Source organism: Seriola dumerili, unplaced genomic scaffold (genome assembly GCF_002260705.1).
Source record: "Seriola dumerili isolate Sdu_G_001 unplaced genomic scaffold, Sdu_1.0 BDQW01000433.1, whole genome shotgun sequence".
Lineage (NCBI taxonomy): Eukaryota > Metazoa > Chordata > Actinopteri > Carangiformes > Carangidae > Seriola > Seriola dumerili.
The window spans coordinates 501689-525710 of record NW_019174688.1 but is presented as its reverse complement, the minus strand read 5'-3'; the positions used below and the strand labels follow the sequence as shown (position 1 = coordinate 525710).

General features: G+C 41.7%; 1 protein-coding gene across 1 annotated transcript in view; it reads right to left on the bottom strand.

The window, feature by feature from the left end:
• LOC111234038 (IgGFc-binding protein-like) overlaps positions 1-20299 on the bottom strand; it is a 41999-nt gene extending 21700 nt beyond the window's left edge. Inside the window, exons 1-20 of the mRNA XM_022761945.1 lie at positions 19925-20299; positions 18224-18815; positions 17500-18095; positions 16971-17418; positions 15594-15770; positions 12139-12722; positions 11450-11952; positions 10347-10899; positions 9659-10220; positions 9348-9547; positions 9013-9148; positions 8573-8904; positions 7920-8490; positions 7227-7819; positions 6573-7140; positions 5422-5891; positions 4785-5337; positions 4507-4706; positions 4011-4388; positions 3649-3920 (exon numbers count right to left, since the gene is read on the bottom strand). Coding sequence (XP_022617666.1) covers positions 3649-3920; positions 4011-4388; positions 4507-4706; positions 4785-5337; positions 5422-5891; positions 6573-7140; positions 7227-7819; positions 7920-8490; positions 8573-8904; positions 9013-9148; positions 9348-9547; positions 9659-10220; positions 10347-10899; positions 11450-11952; positions 12139-12722; positions 15594-15770; positions 16971-17418; positions 17500-18095; positions 18224-18815; positions 19925-20299 — 8663 coding nt within the window. The remainder of the gene's footprint in view (positions 1-3648; positions 3921-4010; positions 4389-4506; positions 4707-4784; positions 5338-5421; positions 5892-6572; positions 7141-7226; positions 7820-7919; positions 8491-8572; positions 8905-9012; positions 9149-9347; positions 9548-9658; positions 10221-10346; positions 10900-11449; positions 11953-12138; positions 12723-15593; positions 15771-16970; positions 17419-17499; positions 18096-18223; positions 18816-19924) is intronic.
• Positions 20300-24022: the final 3723 nt, after the last annotated feature.

Below are 24022 nucleotides of genomic sequence, written 5' to 3'. Positions count from 1 at the left end.
ACCTTGTCTTAGAATTCCCCAGCAGGACGTGAAGCCAAGTGAACGCTCAGTTTGAAGAAATTAATCCAGGTTGTCAACCCCCTCAGTTGAAGAAATTGTTGTGCGGCCGTACCAGGTGCCTGTGCGAATGAAGCAGAATGTTAAACAGGTGAAGGATTTCAGAGTGCAGCACATAAAGGATAGCCATCTAAATTGAAATTTGCTTTTGTTGGGAATAGCATTTACCTTCAGCTGCTATTGAGTTGCAACTATTATACTGAATGGGTGAAACAGGAGTGTAATCTAAATCCCCCAGGCCCTGACTGAGCCCAGAAAATGTTCTTTTCACAGAATAGGCACAGATATTGATAATATTTCCATTATGCAATTATATTGTCTGCAAAAGTGACTTATTGAGTGCTGCTGAGAAGCAGTCAAGTGACTATTCCTCCGTCTAAATCTCTCACAATGGTTATCAAGAAAAAAAGCAATCCATCCATTACAGACTAGCATTCATTCCTGCTTTTTAACTTTGAAATGAAGGTATTTTTCAGTCACTTTTTCTTTGGTGTCATATTTTCTTTTGTACTGTGTATGCGATCCAAGAAGTATCAAGCCAAGTTTGTATTGCCAGTCTGCGAATCCTTTGATTGCCTTGGCACAAATAGTCTCATTCATTTCCTAATGCTTTTTTTTTTTTTGACAGGAAAAACACGTGTCAAAACAAGAGTTGTTTTTAAGTTACCTAAAGTGAAGTAGTCAGGTACAAAATTGTGCTTCACAAATCCTGTGTATGAGAGAAAAAAAAAAAAAAAAAAAAAAAAAAAGCATTAGGAAATGAATGAGACTATTTGTGCCAAGGCAATCAAAGGATTCGCAGACTGGCAATACAAACTTGGCTTGATACTTCTTGGATCGCATACACAGTACAAAGAAACAATATGACACCAAAGAAAAAGTGACTGAAAAATACCTTCATTTCAAAGTTAAAAAGCAGGAATGAATGCTAGTCTGTAATGGATGGATTGCTTTTTTTCTTGATAACCATTGTGAGAGATTTAGACGGAGGAATAGTCACTTGACTGCTTCTCAGCAGCACTCAATAAGTCACTTTTGCAGACAATATAATTGCATAATGGAAATATTATCAATATCTGTGCCTATTCTGTGAAAAGAACATTTTCTGGGCTCAGTCAGGGCCTGGGGGATTTAGATTACACTCCTGTTTCACCCATTCAGTATAATAGTTGCAACTCAATAGCAGCTGAAGGTAAATGCTATTCCCAACAAAAGCAAATTTCAATTTAGATGGCTATCCTTTATGTGCTGCACTCTGAAATCCTTCACCTGTTTAACATTCTGCTTCATTCGCACAGGCACCTGGTACGGCCGCACAACAATTCTCTCAACTGAGGGGGTTGACAACCTGGATTAATTTCTTCAAACTGAGCGTTCACTTGGCTTCACGTCCTGCTGGGGAATTCTAAGACAAGGTTTGGGGAACGCTGCTGCGGTTGATTAACTGAGCTAAGCCACATTTAGTCAGGTTTAATAGTCATTAATGGTGAGCAGCATTTTTGATAGATATTAAAGAAAAGAAAGATTTTCCAGAATTTTTAAAATTTCATCACAAGAACTGTGTTCAGAAGACAAGTATGGATATATCAAGCTGAAATAAGGAACATTCAAATGTATCCTGCAACAGTTAAAAAATATGACAAAATATACTTACGGTTGAGAATTGCCCCCAAAGCACAAAGCAGCAACAGAGTACCCATGGCTGAAAGACAGAAATTCTTGTTTTATTTACAGAAGTATTAAAACTTTTAATTATTTGAGTGATATAAATCCAACAATTTGACCAAACAGTCAACATAAATAATCTGAGAGTGAACAGTGCCTACCTGCTACGAATAAAGAGTGATGTCTTTTTTCACAGTTCCATCCTTATATATGCTCTGATGGGGAAAAAAACACGGCCTATCAAAAACTTATGTCAACAGATAAGACTTTAAAAAGTAACCTTCCTCTAAAGCAAATTAAGGCAGAACTTGGCAATGAATTGTAGGTCCTGCTGTATGTTGACATAGGTCTAAGGTCTAATACCAAAATACACTCATTCATCTATTGCTTTAATACCACCTAGTGACATGTAGATCCTATCATTTAATCCCAGGGATCCTTGAATGAACTTCTCAATAATTTGTATTGGTGTAGAAGATAAATTTTAGGTATGGGTAATACTACTTATGCATTTGATGGAAAATAAGTCTATCAACCTGGACAAACTTCTTTAGAAACCTTTTTTTTTCTCCCTTGGTGGAAAATTACAAAATACTGAAAAGACATCAGAATAATACATAATAAATTAATTATGGTAGTTTTCAATTATGTTTATTCAATATGACCCAGTTTTTTTTAAACTTATTTTTTAAACAGTGCCATTGGATGTATAACGCCAGGCAGATATAGGTCAATTTGATTATTTGCCCAAATTCAGCTGTATATTCTGGTGTAACTAAATAATATTATCCATTTTAGACTGCGCAAGGTAAGAATGAGGATAAGACCAAAATCACAATTTATCTTCAAAGTTACCCAAGAGTCTGAGCAGATATCAGTCCAGTTTGATAATAGGGCTGGGTTTTGAGGAATGCTGGTTTCTTCTAGGATATAAAACACATATTTCCCACTGATTTCCTCTGTATAAATAAAGCAGTTTTGATGCAAGTACATTTTAGCAAGTGTTAAATATAAATGTCACTGAACTGTGACAGTATGTTCATTTCCCCTCTATAACCTTATGTTTTGTTTAATTCCAAAATGCTCTTCCACTTAGTATTTTGATATGTATTTAAATTGGTTAAAAAAAATTAATAAATAAAAAGCACAGCACCTGGTATATAAGCTCTGCTAGATTTACAATTTCAGGCACTGTTTATACTGTCATTCAAGTCAGTTCATGCTTGTAATGCAATGTGTCCCTTGTCAATATCAAAAATGAGTGGATGATTCCATGGAAGTAATCAGATCCTAAACATTTGGGTGAAGTGGCAGATGTCGGCTTAAACAGGTGGTTTCTGTTGGTTTTGTGTGTCACAAAAGAACAGCATGTAGTGGAGGGTGCCACAATCATTTGTAATGGAGAGAAAGTAAATATAACTTGGCACTTAACAGTTTGCATTAGAGTCATATATATATATATTTTTATAATTATAATAAACCAAACTCAAATATTTATTTAGAATCCATGTGGTTAGAAGCCCTTGGGCAGGGCAACGGTAAGCATGGCTTAGTTACTGTACACATTGTTTGGATTAAGGCGTGCCCTCGATTTTTGTGGGAATGTAATCAATATTGACCAGAGATGACCTTGTTTAAAAAAGGTGTATGGTACTAACTGATAAGAGTGCTACGAGTATTATGTAAAATGCATGAGGAGGGAATGCCTATCGAGTTAAAATGACAGAATATACAAAGTTTTTTAAATAGTTTTTGTATTTCAAACATTCAACAATACACATTTACTCAGGACATTAAAATTGTCAGTTATCATCCAGTGAAGCCACTGTGAAAAGAGAAAACAATTCATTACTGGCCTAATTTTTTAAACAAACAGTCATTAGTGAATACATGTATAATACTTTTATTGTGGAGGGGATCACTTACCAGCCAGGAAAGTCAGGGAGAACCCCTGACTTGACTGAACTGTGTGAGAGGAGGTCATTAAGGTTTCCACAGAGACCACACAATTTGCCTGAGTACCAGAAAGGGACCTTGACTGTCACCATGGTAACACCAATCTCTATCTCCAACTCTGACTCCATCCCAGTGTCTCTCCTCAAGATCACTGTTACCTCTGACTTGTCCTGGGTCACACCAGATGACAGGGACACCCCTGACGACAAGGTGTAAGGGAGGGAAACAAAGTGTCCATTCACCTGTGGGGTGCAACAATGAGTTAGGAAAAACACTGGAAAATTTGTTAATGCTTCAGTTTGCGGGCCATCAAATCATGAGTGAAGTTATACCTTCACCATGCCTTCCTGTATGGCAACTGATAATCCATGCAGGAGGATCTGAAACACGGTGACAAGCCTGGAAAAGCTGCCATCACAAGGTCCATGGTAAGAGACCAGGCTGAACCACTGAACACTGGCCTCATCGCAGAGTGACATCAGACTGTAAGATAAGTCAGGTTCCAAGCTCAAATGCTGCCCACTGAGTGTGGAGATTTGGAGACTGTTCCAGAGTTTACAAACTTCTGCTCCATCATGACAACCCCAGGAGCCGTTCCTCAGAGCACACTGCTGCCCTGGGTTGCAGACTGCCTCTTCACATATCACCCCACCCAACGTGTGGCACCAGCATATCTTGGCGCAGCCATCAGTGTACAGTCGCTCATCCATCTGAGAGGAGAAGAGAGAAATTCTGCATGTGTGCTTTAATAACGGATAATATATTCCCTTGAGAGTGTACATAGATAGATACATACATTTAATGTCTGTATTAAGCTTATATGTTTACCTTGATGTATATATCATTGAGAACACAACCACACTGACTGTAAGGTACACACTCGTTCCCATCAAACACATTGCCATAGCTGCACTGGCATCCTTCCGAACAGCCAGTTGCTGAAGAACCAGGCTGGAGCAGAGCGGGGCATGAGTTGGAGCTGGAGTCAACACACTCTCTTGGCCTGCTCTGGTCAGGACACTGGAGAGCTGGTGGTAGCAAACACAAATCATTTAGAGTGTATCATATGCTCTTCATTTAAACTACGATAAAAACTATTCACTTACAGCAAGGAGTGTTCTCTCTCCATGACCCTACTGGTATTCCTTTAGCCTGGCAGGCTGCAGAATAGGCTTCCAGTGCTAAACAGGCGGCGATGTGCCCAGCCCCAGCACAAACTGCCCTAATGCACATAACTCTGTAAATATCACGCTCTATACCACTGTTCCAGCAGTGGTTGAATTCAATACTACTGTCCAACAGGACATCACAGAGCATGCTTTCATGTGAGGACAGGCTGCAATCATCACACTCCTTCCCACAAATGTCAGTGCAATGCTGTCCAGGAGTCACTACTGCCCAGCTGTGCAGGAGCTCTGCAAAGCTTTCAGTAAGATGGCCATTTCTCAGTTTCAAGTCATCATACTTGTCCCCATTGAAGTTCCCACAGAGGCCCAAAGCTGTGGCGTCATACACCTGCGGTACAGTTAATCTGAGGTATTGGGTAGAGGACAAGTCAATTCCCACCCCAGATGGTGTGATGATAATCAGTCTGTCGCCAACTTGGTATGCTTCAAGTTCTCCATTGTCAAAAGGCACACTGCGTTCTTCTCCATTTACCTGAGAGCATAGACACCAGTTAAAGATACATTTTATAAACTCTTTGCAACTTTAACACAAATCCATAGAGACCACAGAACTTACTTGTATTTTCCATAGAGTTTTGGGGTCAACAGACACTTCCAGTGAAAGCAAATGAAATACTAGTCTGCTTATTATGAAAATGCCATTACTATCTTTTTTAAAGCTTAGTACCAGAGAATAGTCATGTATGGCTTTAGAGGAGAGGGCTGACACTACATATGTACAAGCACCATGATGAGGCAGAATAACACCATCAAATGTGATGTAGCCAAAGCCAGCAAACACTTGGCACACCCCATACTGCAAGACAAGGCCATCCTTTACTGAACAGCTCTCCATGGGGCTGCAGGTCACTTCTCCTCTTTTACAGTTGCACTTTTGGCAGCTTTTCTCAGAGTTGAAGTGGCCAGCAGGGTGATACTGTCCCTCATGCATGCAGCCACAGTCAGAAACCAGCACACACTGGCCATCACTCAGGACATAGCCAGTGTCACACTGGCAGCCCTCCTCACAACCTCCACTACAGTTTGCTGGAGAGGACAGCCCAGCACACACAACAGGACACCGAGTTCCACACAGCTTATAGTGGCTATTCTTAGGGCATGGCATGCCTAGTGGGAGAGAGGGTAAATAAGTCTTACTTCAAGTCATTAGAGTCACAAGGCATTTTTAAACATAAAATGTGTCATTCATATTCTCCCTAAACACAGTCAATGTACTTTCATCCCACAGAATTTTGTTCTTTTTACCATACAGCCAAAACTCTACCCCTCCACTCTTAACTTTCACCCCACGGACTTCATGGTAAATGTCTGAGTACAAGACTGTGCAAAAATAAAAAACATCTTATGATGAATTAATTCATTTCTGTGGCCATTTAGGGAGACTGAAATATTTTGATGTTTGACTTCCATCTATGAGCAAAATAACACTGCTGTAAAGTAAACTCAGATGTAAATATTTCATTTACATGATATAACCTTACCTGTCAAAAAAAAAAAAAAAATGATATGTGCCTTGCTTACACTGTAACAATCATCTTCATGTAGCTGCCATTTTTGGTAAAGCTCTAAACCCTGGCAAACATTAAAATATTAAAACTGAAGTATTAAAAATTATGTCTTTGAGTCTGAGTCCATAATCAGCTGCAAGGTGTTTGCTGTGATAACTGCAAATAAAATTTAACTAAAGAGACTGAACCAAATACTCACCACAGAAAGTGTCACTCCTCCACTGTCTGACAGGCAGCTGAGCTGCTTGGCAGGCAGCAGCATAAGATGCAATAGAATTGCAGAGTGCTGAGTAGTGTCCGTCAAAAGAGCAGGAATCGACTACACAGCTGTGGAAGTAAGGTTTGGGATCCAACACTGAGGCACAGTCTGCAAATGGTCCTAGCTCATTCAACAACACCCCACAAAAATCACTGCCTTCAAAAAGCCTCTGTGCCTCAATATGACAACGCTTCTGTCCAGAGGAACAATTGGACCTACAGGTCTCTGCTCCACGAGTCCTCCAGCTGTGGGCAAGCTCTAGTGTATTTTTGGCAAGCTCTTCATTGGACATCATTTGGTCATCATGAGGGTCACCGTTGGCATTCCCACAAAGCCCAGAGACAGAAGAGCCATAACTGCTGGGGAGGATAACCATTAGAGTACCGCTATTATAGACGATCAGCTGTAATCCCACATCAGTGTGAATGACAACCGATGAAGGTGTGCGGTAGACATTTACATGGCCCATCTGGTGAGAGTATGGTAAAGACTTAAACAGTCCATCAACCTGAGAATCAAAATAAAAAGAACACATTCAGATTACATTCAGTGGTTCATTTTAAATCTGTCAGTAAGACCTTGCTAAGTACTCACCAAAACCTCTCCTGGGCCATCTTTTTTTACCACCACTTCCAGACCATAGACTGAGAGTGTTAAGGTAAGGCTATGAAAAAGTCTTTTGTAGCAACTTGCATCAGATATAGTGATACTGAAGGGGGTTATACCAGTTAAGTTGGAGTTAGTTTGAACTAATGAATATGCACAACTGTCTCTAAAGTCAAAATGATGTCCATCAAAGGTTGTAAAATGCAGCCCAGTAACAATGGTACAGTTCTGGGGTTTTTCAGGTTGACAAACTCTCTTGTGATGTAGCTGCTTGCAAACCATTCCTCTGGGGCACTGGGCTGGACGGCAGCGGACCTCTCCAGCAACTGGTCCACAAGTACAGAGTTGACCACAGTTGTCTGGGATCCAGAAAGTTGAGTTGAGGCTGTGGTATTTGCCTCTGGAGCCTATGCAGCCACATTGATGTGGACGCACACAGCCTTCTGGACTCCTGATGAAGCCAGGGCTACAGAAGCAGCCTTGAACACAGATCTTATTACAGAATGTGGCATTAAATTCACAGGATGGAGGACAGGCTGTGCCACAGGTCTTGTAGTGGCTGTTTGGAGGACAATGCACATCTGAAATGATTTATGGGCATGTCATTTAAATATTCTAGCAGTGTAGTCACAAGCAATTTTTTAACAGCAATAAATTGCACTACTCTATAAGACTACTTACCAACTGTCACTTCACTGTAGTAGCCATCCCTGTATTCTTCACAAACTATGGAGTAAGACTTTATGGCTTGGTCAAGAGCAACTTTTAACTCTGTGTTAAGAATGTGGTCAACTACACAATTTTCATAGAAGGAGTATGGATCGACATGACTATGGCAGTGGGCCAACGGACCATTCTGATCCATGAGCACTTCACACTGTCTACTGTAACTAGAGATGTCAGACACAGGATCAGCTAGTAAGGCCTCTTCATCCAGTTCACAACCAGTGCAACAGTTATGGTCCCCATCAAAGAGCTTGTAAGACTCTGCGAACTCCACACTCGTCTTAATGGGAGGGGAACCAGGTGTAGATACAGGATACTCATCTCGAAGATCACCGTTAAAATTGCCACAAAGCCCATAAACTTTGCCTTGGTAGTGTGGGCCCAGTGTAACAAGAACTGTGGAGTTCCAGTCGAAGACTACATGCATACCAAAGTCAGTTTTCAGCACAGTTCTGCCTTCCTTGTAAGAGACCTCAATCTTGCCACGCAACAAATTAACAGGAATGTAAGTCAGCTGACCATTAACCTGAAAATGAAGGGGGGACTCGTAAGTGATTATTAAAAACTAAACCTGAGCTGCAGTTTCACTCAAACTGATATTTACTTACGCGTATGCTGTCCTTTTCACTACTGAGCTTGATGATGAACCCATAAGCTTGTATAGTCACCACCTGTGTGGAGGATGCAGCTCTACTGCCTTTGCAGTCATTCTTCTTGGACACACTAAATGGTGTCAGACCACATGCTGGCCCTTTGCTGGCTGCGAGCAGGTAGGTACAGGTGCCCTCAAAGTCATAGCTGAGCCCGTCGAAGGTGTGGTAGTGCTGCCTTCCCCAGGTCCAACACAGACCCTGATGGCTCTTACAGACAGGCACACCATTGCTCAGAGAACATTTCTCTGTTTCATCACATTTTCTCTCACATGGATCTGGGATTTGCTCTACATAAAGAAAAATACACTAATTTTAAATTTAACTACAGAAAAAGTAATACATGTACTAGCAAGCAAATCAGTATCCAAAAATGTTGCTTCAGTTTAAATGCTCACCATCCTTGTGGCAGGTCATGATTCCATCTAAAACTATACATCTGTGCAGTGGAGGACATGAGTATTGCTCACAGATAAGAGGAGGCCCACAGGTGCAGTTAACAGTACAGTTTTGGAGAAGTTTGCTCTCAGAGGCCTGAAAATAGAAAAAATAGAAAAAACAGAAAGAAACCAATAAATAACATTAAAATATGTTTACTAAAGTAGTAAAATATTAATTTGAATAATACCCTTGATTACAATATTGCAAACAAATGGACTAATGCAAGTAAAAATGAATGACAATTTAAATTCACTTTTCTATCAAACTATAAACAGAACTGTTTAATTCTGACCATAAACCTCCTCCCGTCCTGTACACAGCCACACTGCTCTGCTGGTACACAGGCATGGCCATCATAAAGGTGTTCACTATCACATTGGCAACCTTCCTCACAGTCTCTGGGGCACTGCACTGCCTGGTTAATCTCAGGACACAATGAGGAGCAAGCATTGGCACACTGGCTGTAGTGGCTGAATTGAGGACATTGATAAGCTGCAAAGTAAAAAGTGTCAGTTTCCAGTTTTGTATTTTAATGCATTTCATTTGAAATTTTCCATTTAATTAAGACATCATTAAATAATATACTAAGCTGTTAAGACTTACCACAGCCAGTGGTGTTTGTCCAGAGGTTAGCCATCCCTCCTGCTTCCTTACATGCTGCCTCATAGGCCCACAGGGCGTCACAGAGGGCCCAGCGTTGTCCCTTTGCAATGCAAAGGTTTTTCATGCAGAGTGAATAGTATTTCTGTGGGCACACTAAATGGTGACAAGAGGAGAATGGTCCTCTTGGGTGTGTGAGGAGGCCACAGTACAGGTCAGAGGTGTACTCTGGCACAGGGGACTGACAGAGTTGACAGCTGCTGTCACATGTGTCGCTGCATGATGATTCAATACCACTTAACTTCCATGATGGTCCAAAGATGTCAAGATCAGAGATCACGGTGCCATTGGGCAGCTGCAGGTCATCTAAAGGATTATTATTGTAGTTTCCACAAAGGCCGCAGGTAGTCTGGTGGTAAATGTTGGGAATCTTGACCTGAATGTGGTTTCGTAGGTCTGAAATAAGCTCAAGTGACTGTAGGGTCCTGATGGTTATCCATCCATTTTTCTGATGTACAGTGACATTGTTCTGGGAGAATGGCAGATTCTCATAAACTCCATTTACCTGAGTGAAATAATTCACTTTTAAAACATAATATGCAATACAGTTTGTGTACGCTGTGAAAAATTATTTTATAGTGCACGTTAAGAGATGAACAGTAAGTCATGTTGAAGGTAGTGAAATCTTTACCTGAATTTTTCCAGGAAAAGCTGTTGACGTCTTCAAATACATTTTATTGACTTGCAGGTAGATCTGCCTACCCTCCCTGTGGCTGCCCTGTGCAGCAATCAAAACAGGCACCACATCCATTTTCTTGAGAGGGCACGTCTGCACCAGAGTGTAGTTACATGAACCGTGAAATTCAAATGCCTGTCCATCAAACGTGGTGTAGTGGGATCCATCAACAGAGCAGTGTGCCACTTTGGGTTTGGTATGGCAACCTTGAACACCCCTAATAAGCTTACACTCCTCATCCTCTCCACAGGAGACATTATGACAAGTCATGTGTCCCCCAGCATGACATAAACAGCTTTGTTCGCATGTAGACACCTCCTGTCCTGCCCTGAGGTACTCTCCATGGTGTAAGCAGCCACAGTTTTCTGGATAGACACAGAGGCTGCCACTGTGAACTAAACCCGCTTCACACAGGCAGTTCTCCCAAGTGTTTAGAGGCATCTCTACCGTTTTATTCTGCCAGCCGAGGCAGAGGTGAACAGAGGCAGAACTCGTGTTGTAACTGGTACTGGAGGGACAGGACAGGTCTGTAGAGAAACAGAAATCAGTCATGTAAGACAGACAGACAGGAAAATGCTGTAAATGTTAGGGTTGACCAGTGATGCATTAGTACCATCTAGTGGTCCAATAGCATCTTAAAGGTTGTGGCCTCAATACCAATGAGTCACATCACACTGCATCTAAATTATACAAAAACATTTTTTTTTAACTCAATAAATGCACTAGAGAACAAACTTTACATTAAAGTACCTACAGGCATATATCTGATTTAAATGCAAATAATCACCATGCTCTTTTCCACGTTGCGTGATCAATATCAGTATTGACAATCTAAGCATGATGAAATGTTATGTGCTTGCACAGGCATCTGCAAATCCCCCATATTTCATTTGGTGTGCAATGATGCTGAACTTCAAACAGCACAGTTACAATTGTAGGGGATATTCATTTAATTCACTTGCACAACAGAGCTTGGAGCGCATTAACACTCACAGCAGAATCCAGGACTCCTCCAGGCATAAACTGTTGCCTTGTGGGAAAGACAGACAGCAGTATACTCTGCCAGGGAGTGACACAGTGCAGGCTGGAGACCTCCATGAAGACACAGGTCACTGACGCAGTGCTTGTAAAAGCTGGAGGGGTCCACTTTGCCATGACAGTGTCTGAATGGTCCATTAACTTCCAGAATTTTTCCGCAAGCCTCCGGGTCAGAGAATCGGGCCAGACGCTCAGGTGAACATTTTGGACAACTTCCTCCTAGACAGCCCTCCACACACCATGGATTCCGCCCACTTCGCCAAGCTTTTCCAAAATACTCAGGACTGAGATGCTCCTGTGTGCCACTTGCTGTGAGGTCATCAGCTGGATCAGAGTTCAAGTTGCCACACAGTCCACAAGTAGTATTAGCATATTTATGGGAGAGACTAATACTAACTATGCCCTCTGTGCTGACGGTAAATTCAAAGCCCATGTCTGTGTAGATGAAAGTGTGCAGCCCCAAAGAGAAAGCTAGTGCAGTGGAGCTTAAGTGATAAGGCATGCTCCTCTTGACACCATCAACCTGTAGGGGGTGCCAAAATTGCATTTGAAAGTCAGCAAAGGGCAACACATTTTCAAAAGTAATCTTTGTCAAGTTTGGTCTAATTATTAGATCATTATGTATGGCCTATAACAGTGTCAAAAATACTTAACATGACATTTTCAAAAACAAGGTAAGAAATACACAGCAATAAGAGGACTCACTCACCTCAATGTTCTCAGTGTTTTTGCTGTTCAGCTCCACAAGCACACCACTCACATTGATCAGGACATGAAGTTCTGACTCCAGCTGTCCATCTGTCTGTACGTGAACCTGAATGACATCAAGTCCTTGTTTCTGTTCACATATGCCCAGTAACTGGTACTGACAGGTGCCATGCAAATCATAGGCGTAGTGGTCAAAGGTGAACACACGATGTCCAGTGTAGATGCACGTCTCCTGGGGGAGCAGCACACAGCTTGTGACTCCATCTTGAAGATCACAGTATTCATCAGGGCCACATGAATCCAAATGGCATTGTGTCTGGTGGGTGTGGGGGTCACAAACACACCATTCAGTGCATCTCTCATCAGCCCAGAACGTCTGGTTGCTGTGGTAACTGTAGCCGTTGTGAACGCAGCCACACTGCGACAAGGGGACACAGGTGTCACCGTCCCGGACAAACCCCGAGTTGCACTGGCAGGTCTCCACACAAGCCAGGGAGCAGGGGCTTGAAATGAATGGGTCCTCACAGGTGGCAGGACAGGCTGTGCCACAGGTCTCATAATGGCTATTCAGTGGGCAGGACATAGCTGATGGGAGACAAAAAAAGACTGAACAATATGGAGGAAAAACTGCACACATGAGCTTGTAAGTTTCCTGGCACGATATATATATATTTTTTTTTTTTTTTTTTTTTTTTTTTTTTAAAATCAATTCATAAATTTGCCTCATAGTAACACAGATTTGCTTACGGCAGACAGTGCTGTTCCTCCACTCTCTGATTTGGATCTGGGCATTTTTGCAGGCAGCAGCATAGGTCTCCAAGATCAGGCAGATGGCCTTCTGAGTGTCATTACTGGAGCACAGGTCAAATATGCTAATTCCTGTGGAGATTTTAGTGTAGTTTACAACTTCCCAGCACAGGTAGAATGGATTTTGTGGTGACCAAATGTACTCATGCAGAGTGATCCATTGACTGGCAACATTTTTTTCCTGTAGCTGGTCAGCAGAGCAGTGTGGGCATGGATCGCCACAATCTGCTGTACATTGGGCCTCCTGATCAGGAACTCTCCAACTCCAGCCAAAGGTGGTAGCATCAACTGCCTCACCCTGTGGGGTCCTCAGGTCATCATCTTTGATGCCATTGCCATTCCCACACATACCACGGACTTCTGTTGTATTAGAGAGGAGGATGCTGGCAATATGAGAGCAGTCATACTTAATTTGGATGCCCAGATTCGTATCCACAACAACAAACATGCCACTCTGATGGATCTTCGCCAGTCCAAACTGTAGAGTCACAGGCAGTAGCTTTTTCTCACCATTTATCTGTAGAGAGCACAGATGTATTTGTATATTTTACTTCAGAATCTTTTTTTCCATGCGATTGTGGTGAAATTTTAACCCTTGTTGTTTCAGTGTATCTAAATTACCAATAACCCACATAAAACCCTTACATAATTATATATTCAACAAACACAAGAAATTATAAATTATGGTCATCACCCTAATCCATGAGTTAAATCACAAACTGACAGTAAAGCCATCTTAGGGAAGTGACAGTTTCTCCATGTCCGAGTTCAAACTTACCCAAGCATGGCCTTTTTCCCCTCTGTAGATAGTAACATTGTTTTTAGCCACTTTGGCATGAATAGCTTTAAGAGATGATGACCCGTTGGGTGTCCTGTCCTTCTGTACTCCGACCCAAACTATATTATTCTTACTGGTGTCATTCAGTATATGGATCAGAGTGTAGGTACAGTTTCCTTGGAATTCAAACATCTTCCCATCAAAAGTATAGAAGTGGGAGCCTCCCAGCACCCAACACTGGGTTTGCTGAGGTTGGCTCCGGTCACAAGTCTCTCCATTCTCACATATTTTATAATTGTCAGCTGAAAAGAAAAGAAATGGGGGTTAAAAAGTTAACAGATAAATGACAGTTTAGGCAGAGGAAACATCAGTACTTCAAAACAACTGCTGTAAATAAAGAAAAAGGAAGTTCAAGTAAATGAATTTAAGCATAAATATTCTGTGGTCACAAAAGAAAAAAAAAAAGTTATTAGGATGGCATTAAATGCAAATACTTATTCACAGATATTTGCAACAGATTTCTTTTAAATGTCATGGGCCTCCATGAGGACAAGTAAAATTATAAAAAATGCATTATTATTTGTGATTGACAAGCAGTACGATCATTGTGAAGTGTCGAGGGAGGCGGACAGTATATAAGCACAATGGACTATCAAAAGGGGTGAGAGGTTAACCGCATTCCAGGTAAAATGTCAGGACACAGAAAAAACACCTTTGTGCTGTGTATGAGGTTGCAAAACAGCCCTTACAGAAAAACAAAGTGACATAAAGTTTCATAACGTGAGACTAGTGAGTGATGCATGGTGCAATTGAGAGAAAAACAGTTAGCCTGTGAGGAAATGGCACCCAACCTAGCAGAACCAGCTGGGCCTACCTTTTCCTACGCAGCCCCAGGTATTGTTAAGGGCGCAGCTCTCTCCCTCAGGGCAAGAGGCTGGTTCACAGCACATGGTGGCAGTGGCAGAGGCAGAGCAGTTACACTGCTCGGAGCATCCCTCAGCCCACAATATCTCCCCAATCTACAGAAAACAGTGAGTCACTGTTTGTGTGTGTTAACCAACTGTTCTCTAAACACCAAGCAAAACAACCACCCAGCACAACACAAAGACCTAGGATTTTGTGATTAATCATGTGTCACATGTTCAGGTGAGGCACATCCATGTTTCGCAAAGACATTAATGAGTCATGTTATTAACAGTGCATGGAATAAGTAAGGCACTTTACTTGTTTAGCACAATGTTTATAACCGAAATTGCTGTGGGGTCACATGAAAATGTGTCACAACAGCACTGCCTCAGGGAACCAACAGATTTATCACAAGTCAGGCAAAGCTGCAATTTTCAGGTCAGACCACATGTCAACTATGTAGTTTAGCTGCATTAAGAAAAATCATACATGAACTGCTGTGTTAAAGGGAAAATGTACATGCCAGTTGGTATAGGCCAAGTAATGTGTAGCTACATACCTCATAGTAGTGGCCATGATAGAAGCAACCACATTGCTCAGCTTTGACACAGCCATTTCCACTCTGCATGTATCCAGAGTCACATTGACATCCCTCATAACAGGGCCATGGGCAGTGGATATCAGATAAAATACCACAGGACTCAGGGCACACACTAACACATATATTGTAGTGAGAGTTTTCAGGGCATGAGAGTGCTGTGGGAGGGGGAAAAAAACTTAATATATTGTACAGAGTCCAGCTAGCCTTACATCAGTCTTCCCATATCACTGTATAGAGTTTGTCAGAGCTTTAAAAGTACAACAGAAGTGTGTGTGCAGACCTCTGACTTACATGCACTGGCACACCATAACACACTAATGAAACAACACATGAACAAATAAAAGTCAAGATTATAAATACTCACGGCACTTTTCACTCCTCCATGGTTTGACTTCAGCTCCCGCGCCCTGACATACAAAAGTGTATTCTTTCAAACTATCACAAAACAATTCTTCATTCCCATTAGACATACACAAGTCATTTACACAGTTCTGAAAGAAGGGCTTTGGGTCAACAGAGGAGTGGCATCCACTAAATGCTCCTGCAGGAGAAAGCAATGTGCCACAGATTTCATCAGATGCAAATTCAGCTGCCCTGGTAGAGTTGCACACTGAACAGAGATAACATTCTTTAGAGCAGTTCGTTCCAGGTGGTGAAAGTGACCAGGAAGACACAAACATGGAAACATCACTTGCAAGGCTGCCATTCAGGCTCAGTTTGTCGTCTGTAGCAACAGCACGGATGTTTCCACACAAGCCACATATTTTTCTATGGGAGGCAGGAATCACTACTTGTATGAGATTAGGCCCTCCATAACTAATAACCACCCCAGTGTCTACAACAACATGGGTCAGCAAGCCAGAATGGAATATTGCTACATGATCCAGTTGGACAGGAAGACCCCACAGAACGCCATCAATCTGAAAAATTAAAATGTTAAAGTTACAACCAAGGCTAACTAAACAGTATATGTTGGTAAATGTGCAACTGCTTACCTTTGCTTTTCCCAAATGCTCTATCTCCAATGAAACATTCACTCCATGGACCCTGAGGTACAGCTGTCCTTGTTGGATAATTATGGGGTCAGATTCTTCCTCATCACAAACCTGGGATAAAAGATAACGGCAGTTTCCCATATTAAAGTCAAAGCTAAGCCTGTCATAGTTCCTGAAGTGTCTACCACCAAAGACTGTGCATTTAACAGGTTGTGATGCATGGCATGCCCTGTAGCCATCTTGGATATAACATTTTGTTCCATTTGGACATGTGTGGTTGGTGCACTGGACTGTGTTGTGGCCAGTACAGACACAGTGCAGCTGACAGTGTTCATCAGAGTAGAAGCTCTCATGGATTTCATGGTAAACACCATTGTAAATGCAACCACACTCAGAGTCAAGTACACATTTGCCACCACTGTGGAAAAACCCAGGTCTGCAGAAACAGCCCTCTTTGCATTTCACTGCTAGAGGACTTGGATTTTCCACACAATCAGACATGTGACTGGAGCACAGGCGGTATTCACTGTTAGGTGGACAGGAAAGATCTAAGGGGGGGGGATAGGAAAAAAAATCATTCAAAATATTCCCATTTTGTACACATTTAACATTAGAAGGAAAATGTTTTTTTCACTATGGTTACTTACTACAAAAGTTGGAAGTCCTCCACTCATCCACTATAGCTCCCATTTCTTGACATACAGTAACATAGCTGGACAGAATCTGACACAGGACAGTCTGGTTACCGTAACAGAGATCATGAACACAGTTATCATAGAAATCTTGTGGATCAACTGTTTTATGGCAGCTCTGGAACACTCCATCTGTATCCAGTAACTTTCCGCAGAAATTTTTTCCCTGATAAATAGCCACATCTTGCAAATTGCAATCTGAGGTGTTCATGGGTGCATCCACACATTGATATTCATTGCTGGTTTGCCAGTATCTAATGGCTTGAAGGATATCAGATTCATCTTCAGGCATCAGATCGTCTTCTGGATTAGCATTAAAGTTCCCACACAGGCCACAGAGATTACCAGAGAAGGTCCTTGGCATTTGGACGGTCAGGACGTCAGAGCTGTACGTCACAACAACGCCAAAATCAGTCTCTATGTACTTTGAGAGTCCAGTCGTGTAGAGCTTTACTTTGCCTTTACTCAAAACAGAGGGAAGTTGCAGTAGCAGACCATTTACCTGAAACAAGGGGAGTAATGTTTAAATGCAAATGGGGAAAATGGTTTGCCTAGAAGTACTGCTGCAAATAAATGAACGTACCTCTACCCTGTTACTCCAGTCGTTTGACATCTCAATGGAATAACCAGACACCACCATTTTAATACGGCGAAAGGAAACAGCAGTAGCATCCTTCATCTGGTTCTGCACCTCCACACTAAAGTCTTCCAGGTCTCCCCAGGTGGGACAGTAAGAAGTGAGTAGGTAACTACAGTTGCCATAAACATCAAAGTTACGCCCATCGAAGGTGGTATAGTGAGGATCTCCCTTGGCTATGCACACCCCAGGCCCGTCCATGTGACAGCCCAAGACTCCATTCAGAACCTTGCACACTTCCCCATTCTGGCAACGAGACTGCGCACACATAACCGTCTTGGAGTTAGGCTGACACACACATTTCTCCTGGCACTGCTCATCAACCCAGAAGTTCTCCTTGGGGAGATAGTAGGAACCTCGGTGGAGACAACCACATTTCCTATGTGGTACACACTCGCTACCACTCAGTAGATAACCCTTATTGCATTGGCATGATTCCACACAGGGCAGCGTGCAATTATGATGGGACATTGGGTTACCACAGGTAGCAGGGCAGGCAGAACCACAGATCTCGTAGTGGCTGTTCATAGGACATGCCATAGCTGTGAAAAGTAACAACATATGCCAAGTTTTTTTTTTTTTTTTTTTTTTTTTTTTTTAAAAAAAAAAGAAAACCATTTTTTTAAAAAAAAAAAAAAAAAAAAAAAAAAAAAAAATGTAAAAGACTCACGGCACTTGGCAATGGCTCTCCAGTTTTGGACTCTGGCCCCAAGCCTCTGACAGATGTTGGCATAGGCTGTCAAGATCTTGCACATAGAAGAGTCAACTCCGCTGACATGAAGGCTGTTTACACAACTGCTAACAAATGGCTCAGGATCAATATATGAATGACATTCTGCAAAAAGTCCACCACTTCTCTGTAGTAGAGTGCAAGCAATCCTGAAGGAGCTGCCTTTAGAACCCGGAAAAGATTTGGTTCGGCTTTGGCTGCACACTGGACACGAGACACCATCACCGCAATCGTCAATGTAGGAGCCTGCATCACTGCTCACCACCGGTGGCAGATTAAAATCCGCAGTCTGGGTTCCTTCAGTGCCATTAGAAGCAATGACATCATCTGAGGAGCTGTGTTTAGCATTTCCGCACAAGCCACACACAGCTCCATACAGCTGTGGACCAACTTCAACCTGAAGGTGGTGCTTCCAGTCGTACTGCAGCGCTAGGCCAAAGTTAGTGTCCAAGACAACACTGGAGCCACTTGGGTAAAAGTTCAGGGTCGCATTTCCCAGGGTCAGGGGCAGGTTCCTCTTCTGCCCGTCAATCTGTTGAGTGTAAATACAACAGCAATGTACATGAACAAACAAACTACAAAAAGTTTATATTTAATTTAAATACATTATTTGCACTCACCCTAACATGATTTTTGTCTCCTTTAATTATGGAGATATTAAAGCCTTGGATGCGTATGTGCACTGCGTGGATGGTGGAAACAGTGGCCCTGTTCAAATATGCACTGGCTATATTAATCTGCAGAGGCTCAGAAGCATTCAAGCCTGTACAGGTAGTTTGAACTAAAGTGTAGTTAGTGGTCCCCGGTAGGACACAATCTCTTCCATCAAACATATGGTAATAAGAGTCACCCCATACAGAGCATATTTTAACTTTTGAAGAACAGATTGGTTTTCCATCTGTGATATAGCACTTCTGTTTTTGACCACAGTGCAACTCTTCACAAGAAGCTGCGGCTGAAAAAAACAAAACAAAACAAAGTTCATATCTACATGCAAGTGTTACAGATTAACAACTTCATCAAATTTTCAACAATTAACCATGCAAAGTCTTTCAAAAAGCTTCAATACATACTTTTCTCACACACTGCTGGGCGTAGTCTGTTCATGGCACTCAGATAGTGTCTCACATCTGTGTCTGTTTGAGGAAGACTGAGCTCTGCATCACCCAGCAGCTGAGGAAAGTTGCCGCTTTGGGAGAATTTAACAGCAGAGTTTAAATCTCCTGTGTGAGCACCGTTATCTTGCTGCTCACTCATATCACCTGAATCAAATATAGGTACAATCTGACAGATATCATCTACAGAAGGCAGTACAGTTAGTGTTGAAAAACTCTGTTCATTGTCATGTCTGAAGTAAACAAGTTGAAGAGGACTGTCACTAGTAATATGGATTTTATCTGAGGTCACAACTGGGATGACCGTCATAACGCCAACAACAAGAGAGATATTCTTTTGCCCGGTGCTGGTGGTCATGTCCAGAGCAGAGTTCATAGTAGCCATTGCCAACAGGGAACTGGAACTCATTCCTGTGTTTTCCAAGGGAAATATGATGTAATCAAAACTCCAGTGTGAAACTGGAGCAAGTTCAGCAAATCCATACAAACAATCGTCAGGTGTATGTTTGTAGCAGGTAAAACCAACCACAACACCTACAGCTACTTCTGAATTTAACTCTGAGCCAGAGAGGCTGGTGTTGCTCTGGAGGTACACACTCTGCAGCACCCCTATATGCAACTTAAGCACACTACCGCTGGGGTACATATTGTCATCAAAGAGCACTTCCCCTGTGAGTAAGATGTCCACTGATGTCTCATGGTCCGAGCTGGTGATCACCATTTGACTGACAGCAGTCTGGTTAGGGAAGTGGGGAGTAATGGGATAGTAGTGGGTCCCCCAGGTGGACACATCATGAAGGAGGCTGTGATCACAACCAGTCTGGGTGCAAAATGAGGCAAGGACTGTAACAGGCTTCAAAGACATCACACTGAGGAGGTAGGAGGAGCGAGCACTGGCCATTTCCACAGCCAATGGCAGGTGAATTGTCTTTGACTGGTGAGCAGACAGGAAGATGTGTTTCATGAAGCTGGTTTCCAGAACCTTCACAGTGACTGAGGTCCAAGCACCAGTGGCTATAATAGTTACTTGATGGCTAACATTTGCTGCTGGGTCATTATGAGGGGGAAACATCATCAGAAATGTCCTACCAGGACTGGCCACAGAAAGGCCTGAAGAGGAGAATATGAAACTGAGTTACATTTCATGTTCAGTATAAAACATTTGAATATACTTCCACATTACATCTGCAGGAAATGTGCATATGAATAACATGATTAACAAATATGGAGTTCTGACAGTATATATATATATATATACACATACATATACACACACATATTATTAATAATGGTAAACAAACTTGCACCAGATGATAATGTCTATTCACTGGACACTGAGTAAGTTTCCCAGTATGCACAGTAAGTCTACTTGTGTAACAGATAAGACAGCTGGTGTCAGATTTCAACAAGTTCAGCAGCCAATGAAGAACATAGTTCCTAGTTCCTGACTGAGGACACTATTAAAACGTGCACACTCACTCTGGCAGTTTCCATGATAACAAGGATCTTGGCGTGGGAGCAACAACATACCAGCAGTGTATAGAGACAATTCTAAACAACAGCTCATTTAAATGTAAGTTTACCTTTCAGCCTATATTCTGGGTTAGTTGCATAAAATTATTTAATCATTTTTCAAAGGTTGATCTTTACCACAAGCTTATACCATATTGTGTCATTGCATATGAAACAAATCTAAAACGTCATGTAGATTAGTCACTGCAGGAGCATTGTAACAAATGGCAAACTGTTGGTGTGGTGGTGGTTCAGTTTCTCTTTTTTTTCCCTTTTTTCTTTTTTTAAATTATATGCAATTATGCATATCACATTGCAGAAAAAAAGGCAACTGAAGATTTCTCAAGACACCAATTACTGACTATAATTCCTTTTAACAGTGCACAGATTAGTATCTTTTGTTGTTCCAAGGGCTGAGACATAGCCGCACCCTATTCATCACTCATAACTAGACAAATAGAACTTCTCAAGATAGACAGCGGTACTGTTGAGACTTGAGTGATGCAGGTAAAAGAGGAATAATGCTAATGCATGTGTGCTGCAAATATCCAAGAAAACTGGAGTGAAGAAAGGACTAACATGCTGAAAAACTAGTCGGGTTATAAAATGATGTGTATGCAAATTACCTTTCAATCTAGTTTAATTACAGCCCAACACTTAAAAACAATTGCTTATAAACCATGACACTTACCAAGTCCAAACAGGCACAACTGGAGCAGCAGTACAAACTGCATTTCGGCACTTTAACAATGAAACTTACATGGATGGAACAAATGTATCGATTCTGTTTTCCCTTCAACTGATAAATTACAGGCTATTTGCATTGGAAACGGCCAGTATCGAAACCTATTGATAAGCTAGTAACACACTGCCAGAAACAAGGGAGAACGATGGAAAATGGCCAATTAGCACACCTGTGCTTGGTAAGGCAGATATCAGCCCGTCAGTCACTCGGCGTGGACGTCATCAGTTGTGGACAAATTAGACAGCACCTGCCAGGTGATCTGCATTATCGTTAACTACCACAACCTCCAGTGGCACCGGTCATTTTCTGGTCCAGTTCAATTAAAAATTAATCACTGATCATTATTCAACTTTACCCGACATTATGGCAACTTGCCATATTTAACTGCTTTATAGCTATGACTTTTATTCATTCATGTCCAAATCTGTCATCACTACACCTACTTGTACCCACTATCTTAACCTTATCGTTTTCGGGGAAACCAAACAGCACTTCTGAACAGACAGACAGAGAGGTATTTTCCGCGGTACTTAACTGTGTGGCAAACGTAAAGGGGCAGTTTAGCGCAGAATGAGGTGGCTGTGAATCCCCTTTTAGGTGAGAATAAAGTAGCAGTGAACTTGGCCTGCACTGCAGCAGACAGCTTTTCCTGTTAACGAGTCGGCGCCGCTGTGTTGCTCATCTGATCGACTGACGTCTAGCTGCGGTGTGTGCTTCAAGTTTCAGGGCTCAGACGAAGAGACACAAGGTTAAAAACTTAACTTCCTCAGAAGGAGTACACACTTTGCATCAGAACTGGCTCTCTCCTGGGTTGGTAGGTTAGTAGTATTTTAAACGTTAACAGGCTGTAATGTAATACAAAATTACCATCAGTGAACATTTTTGTTGACTTATGAGCCTCATAATGTACCTGCAGTGAAGCTTGTTCATTCTATTTCCTCTATATTTTTCAGTTTCTCATTTTTTTTCTGTGTTATTCTACAAGTTCAGCCAACTGTATTTGAGATATCCATAACTTTCTCAGTGTGTAACTCATGGAAACATATTTCAGCTCTAAAAAAACAGCATATCTGTTTGTTGCACAGTGATGTATGTGAAATCTTTCATCCATTCAAATGTGCAGACTTCTTCCTAAAGTAAGCAGGTCAGAAAAGGTGAGGGTAGTGTAAATATAAAAAAAAAAAAGACACTTCCTTTGTGTATGTGTGTATATAGGCTAAGCTTGTCATGTGTACTAGTGGGTGTGTTTTCAACCTAAATATTAGTCTGACACTAAATAACAAGTGTTTTTCTCCTGTTGTTTGCCCAGGGAGTGTCAGAGGTGAAGCAAGGGCACCAAATCTTTGTTGAGCCCTTCACACATCATCTTTGCAATTTTTTTATTTTTTATTTTTCCCCAAACACTTTGTGTTGCTTGTTTCTTGGAGCGGTGATGAGGCTGCATTTCAGATAGACTGGGCTGTGCAAACCCTCAGTGTGCCTGGGATAGGTCTTGTGATAGTGCTGTTAACAAAACAGAAAACAACAGCTTTGTCTCCATCTGATAAAAAGCAAACCTGAGGTGTACGTGCCCAGTGTGCTGTGTGTCCTGAATCTGATTGTTGCTGTTTTGGTCACAGCAGAGGTTTAAAATGCCAACATTTTGGTGGAACTATAGAATCTGTTCATTCTTGTGTGTGTTAACAGGTTTTATATTATTGCACACACACATACAGAAAGAGAGAGAGAGAGAGAGAGAGAGAGAGAGAGAGAGAGATGGGGGGGGTAGGCAAATACAGGATATGTGTCTCTAAGGCAGCTGCCATTGTCAGGCACACATTCATATCCTCCTAGTTGTTTTACTGCTGGCTTTATTGGCCTGATGCTCAACAAGACACCCATAAGCAATTTGTATTGGAAGTAACTACTTAGTTTTCAGACTCATTATTTATCAATGGTGGATTGCTCACTCGTATGCATGGCACCAACTGAGGTATTGTGAGTTTTGCTTTATTTTTGTTTTATTTTATCATTAGTTTCCTTGTTACTTTGTTTGCGGCCCAGTGGCATAGAAGAGTGTCTTATGTTATAGAGAAAAAATGGCTTTGCATCAACCTCTCTAAGATAAACAGCTGCTGTAGAGATGGCAGAGTTGAGTAAACATTTCAATAAGAATATTTTCTCTCTTCACTGAAGCAGAGTAAGCTACCACTTTTATAAAATTGAATGGCAATGAATAACAAATGATCTGAGTGCTTTTTCCCCTCCTCTCGCACCCCTTTTCCCTTGTGCTGCTCATTCTTTTTTAGAGCAAGTCCGTTTTAGCTTTGACACATCTTCACAATAATCATAAAGTTTGTCTTTGCTATCTTCTCTCCTCTTTCTCTC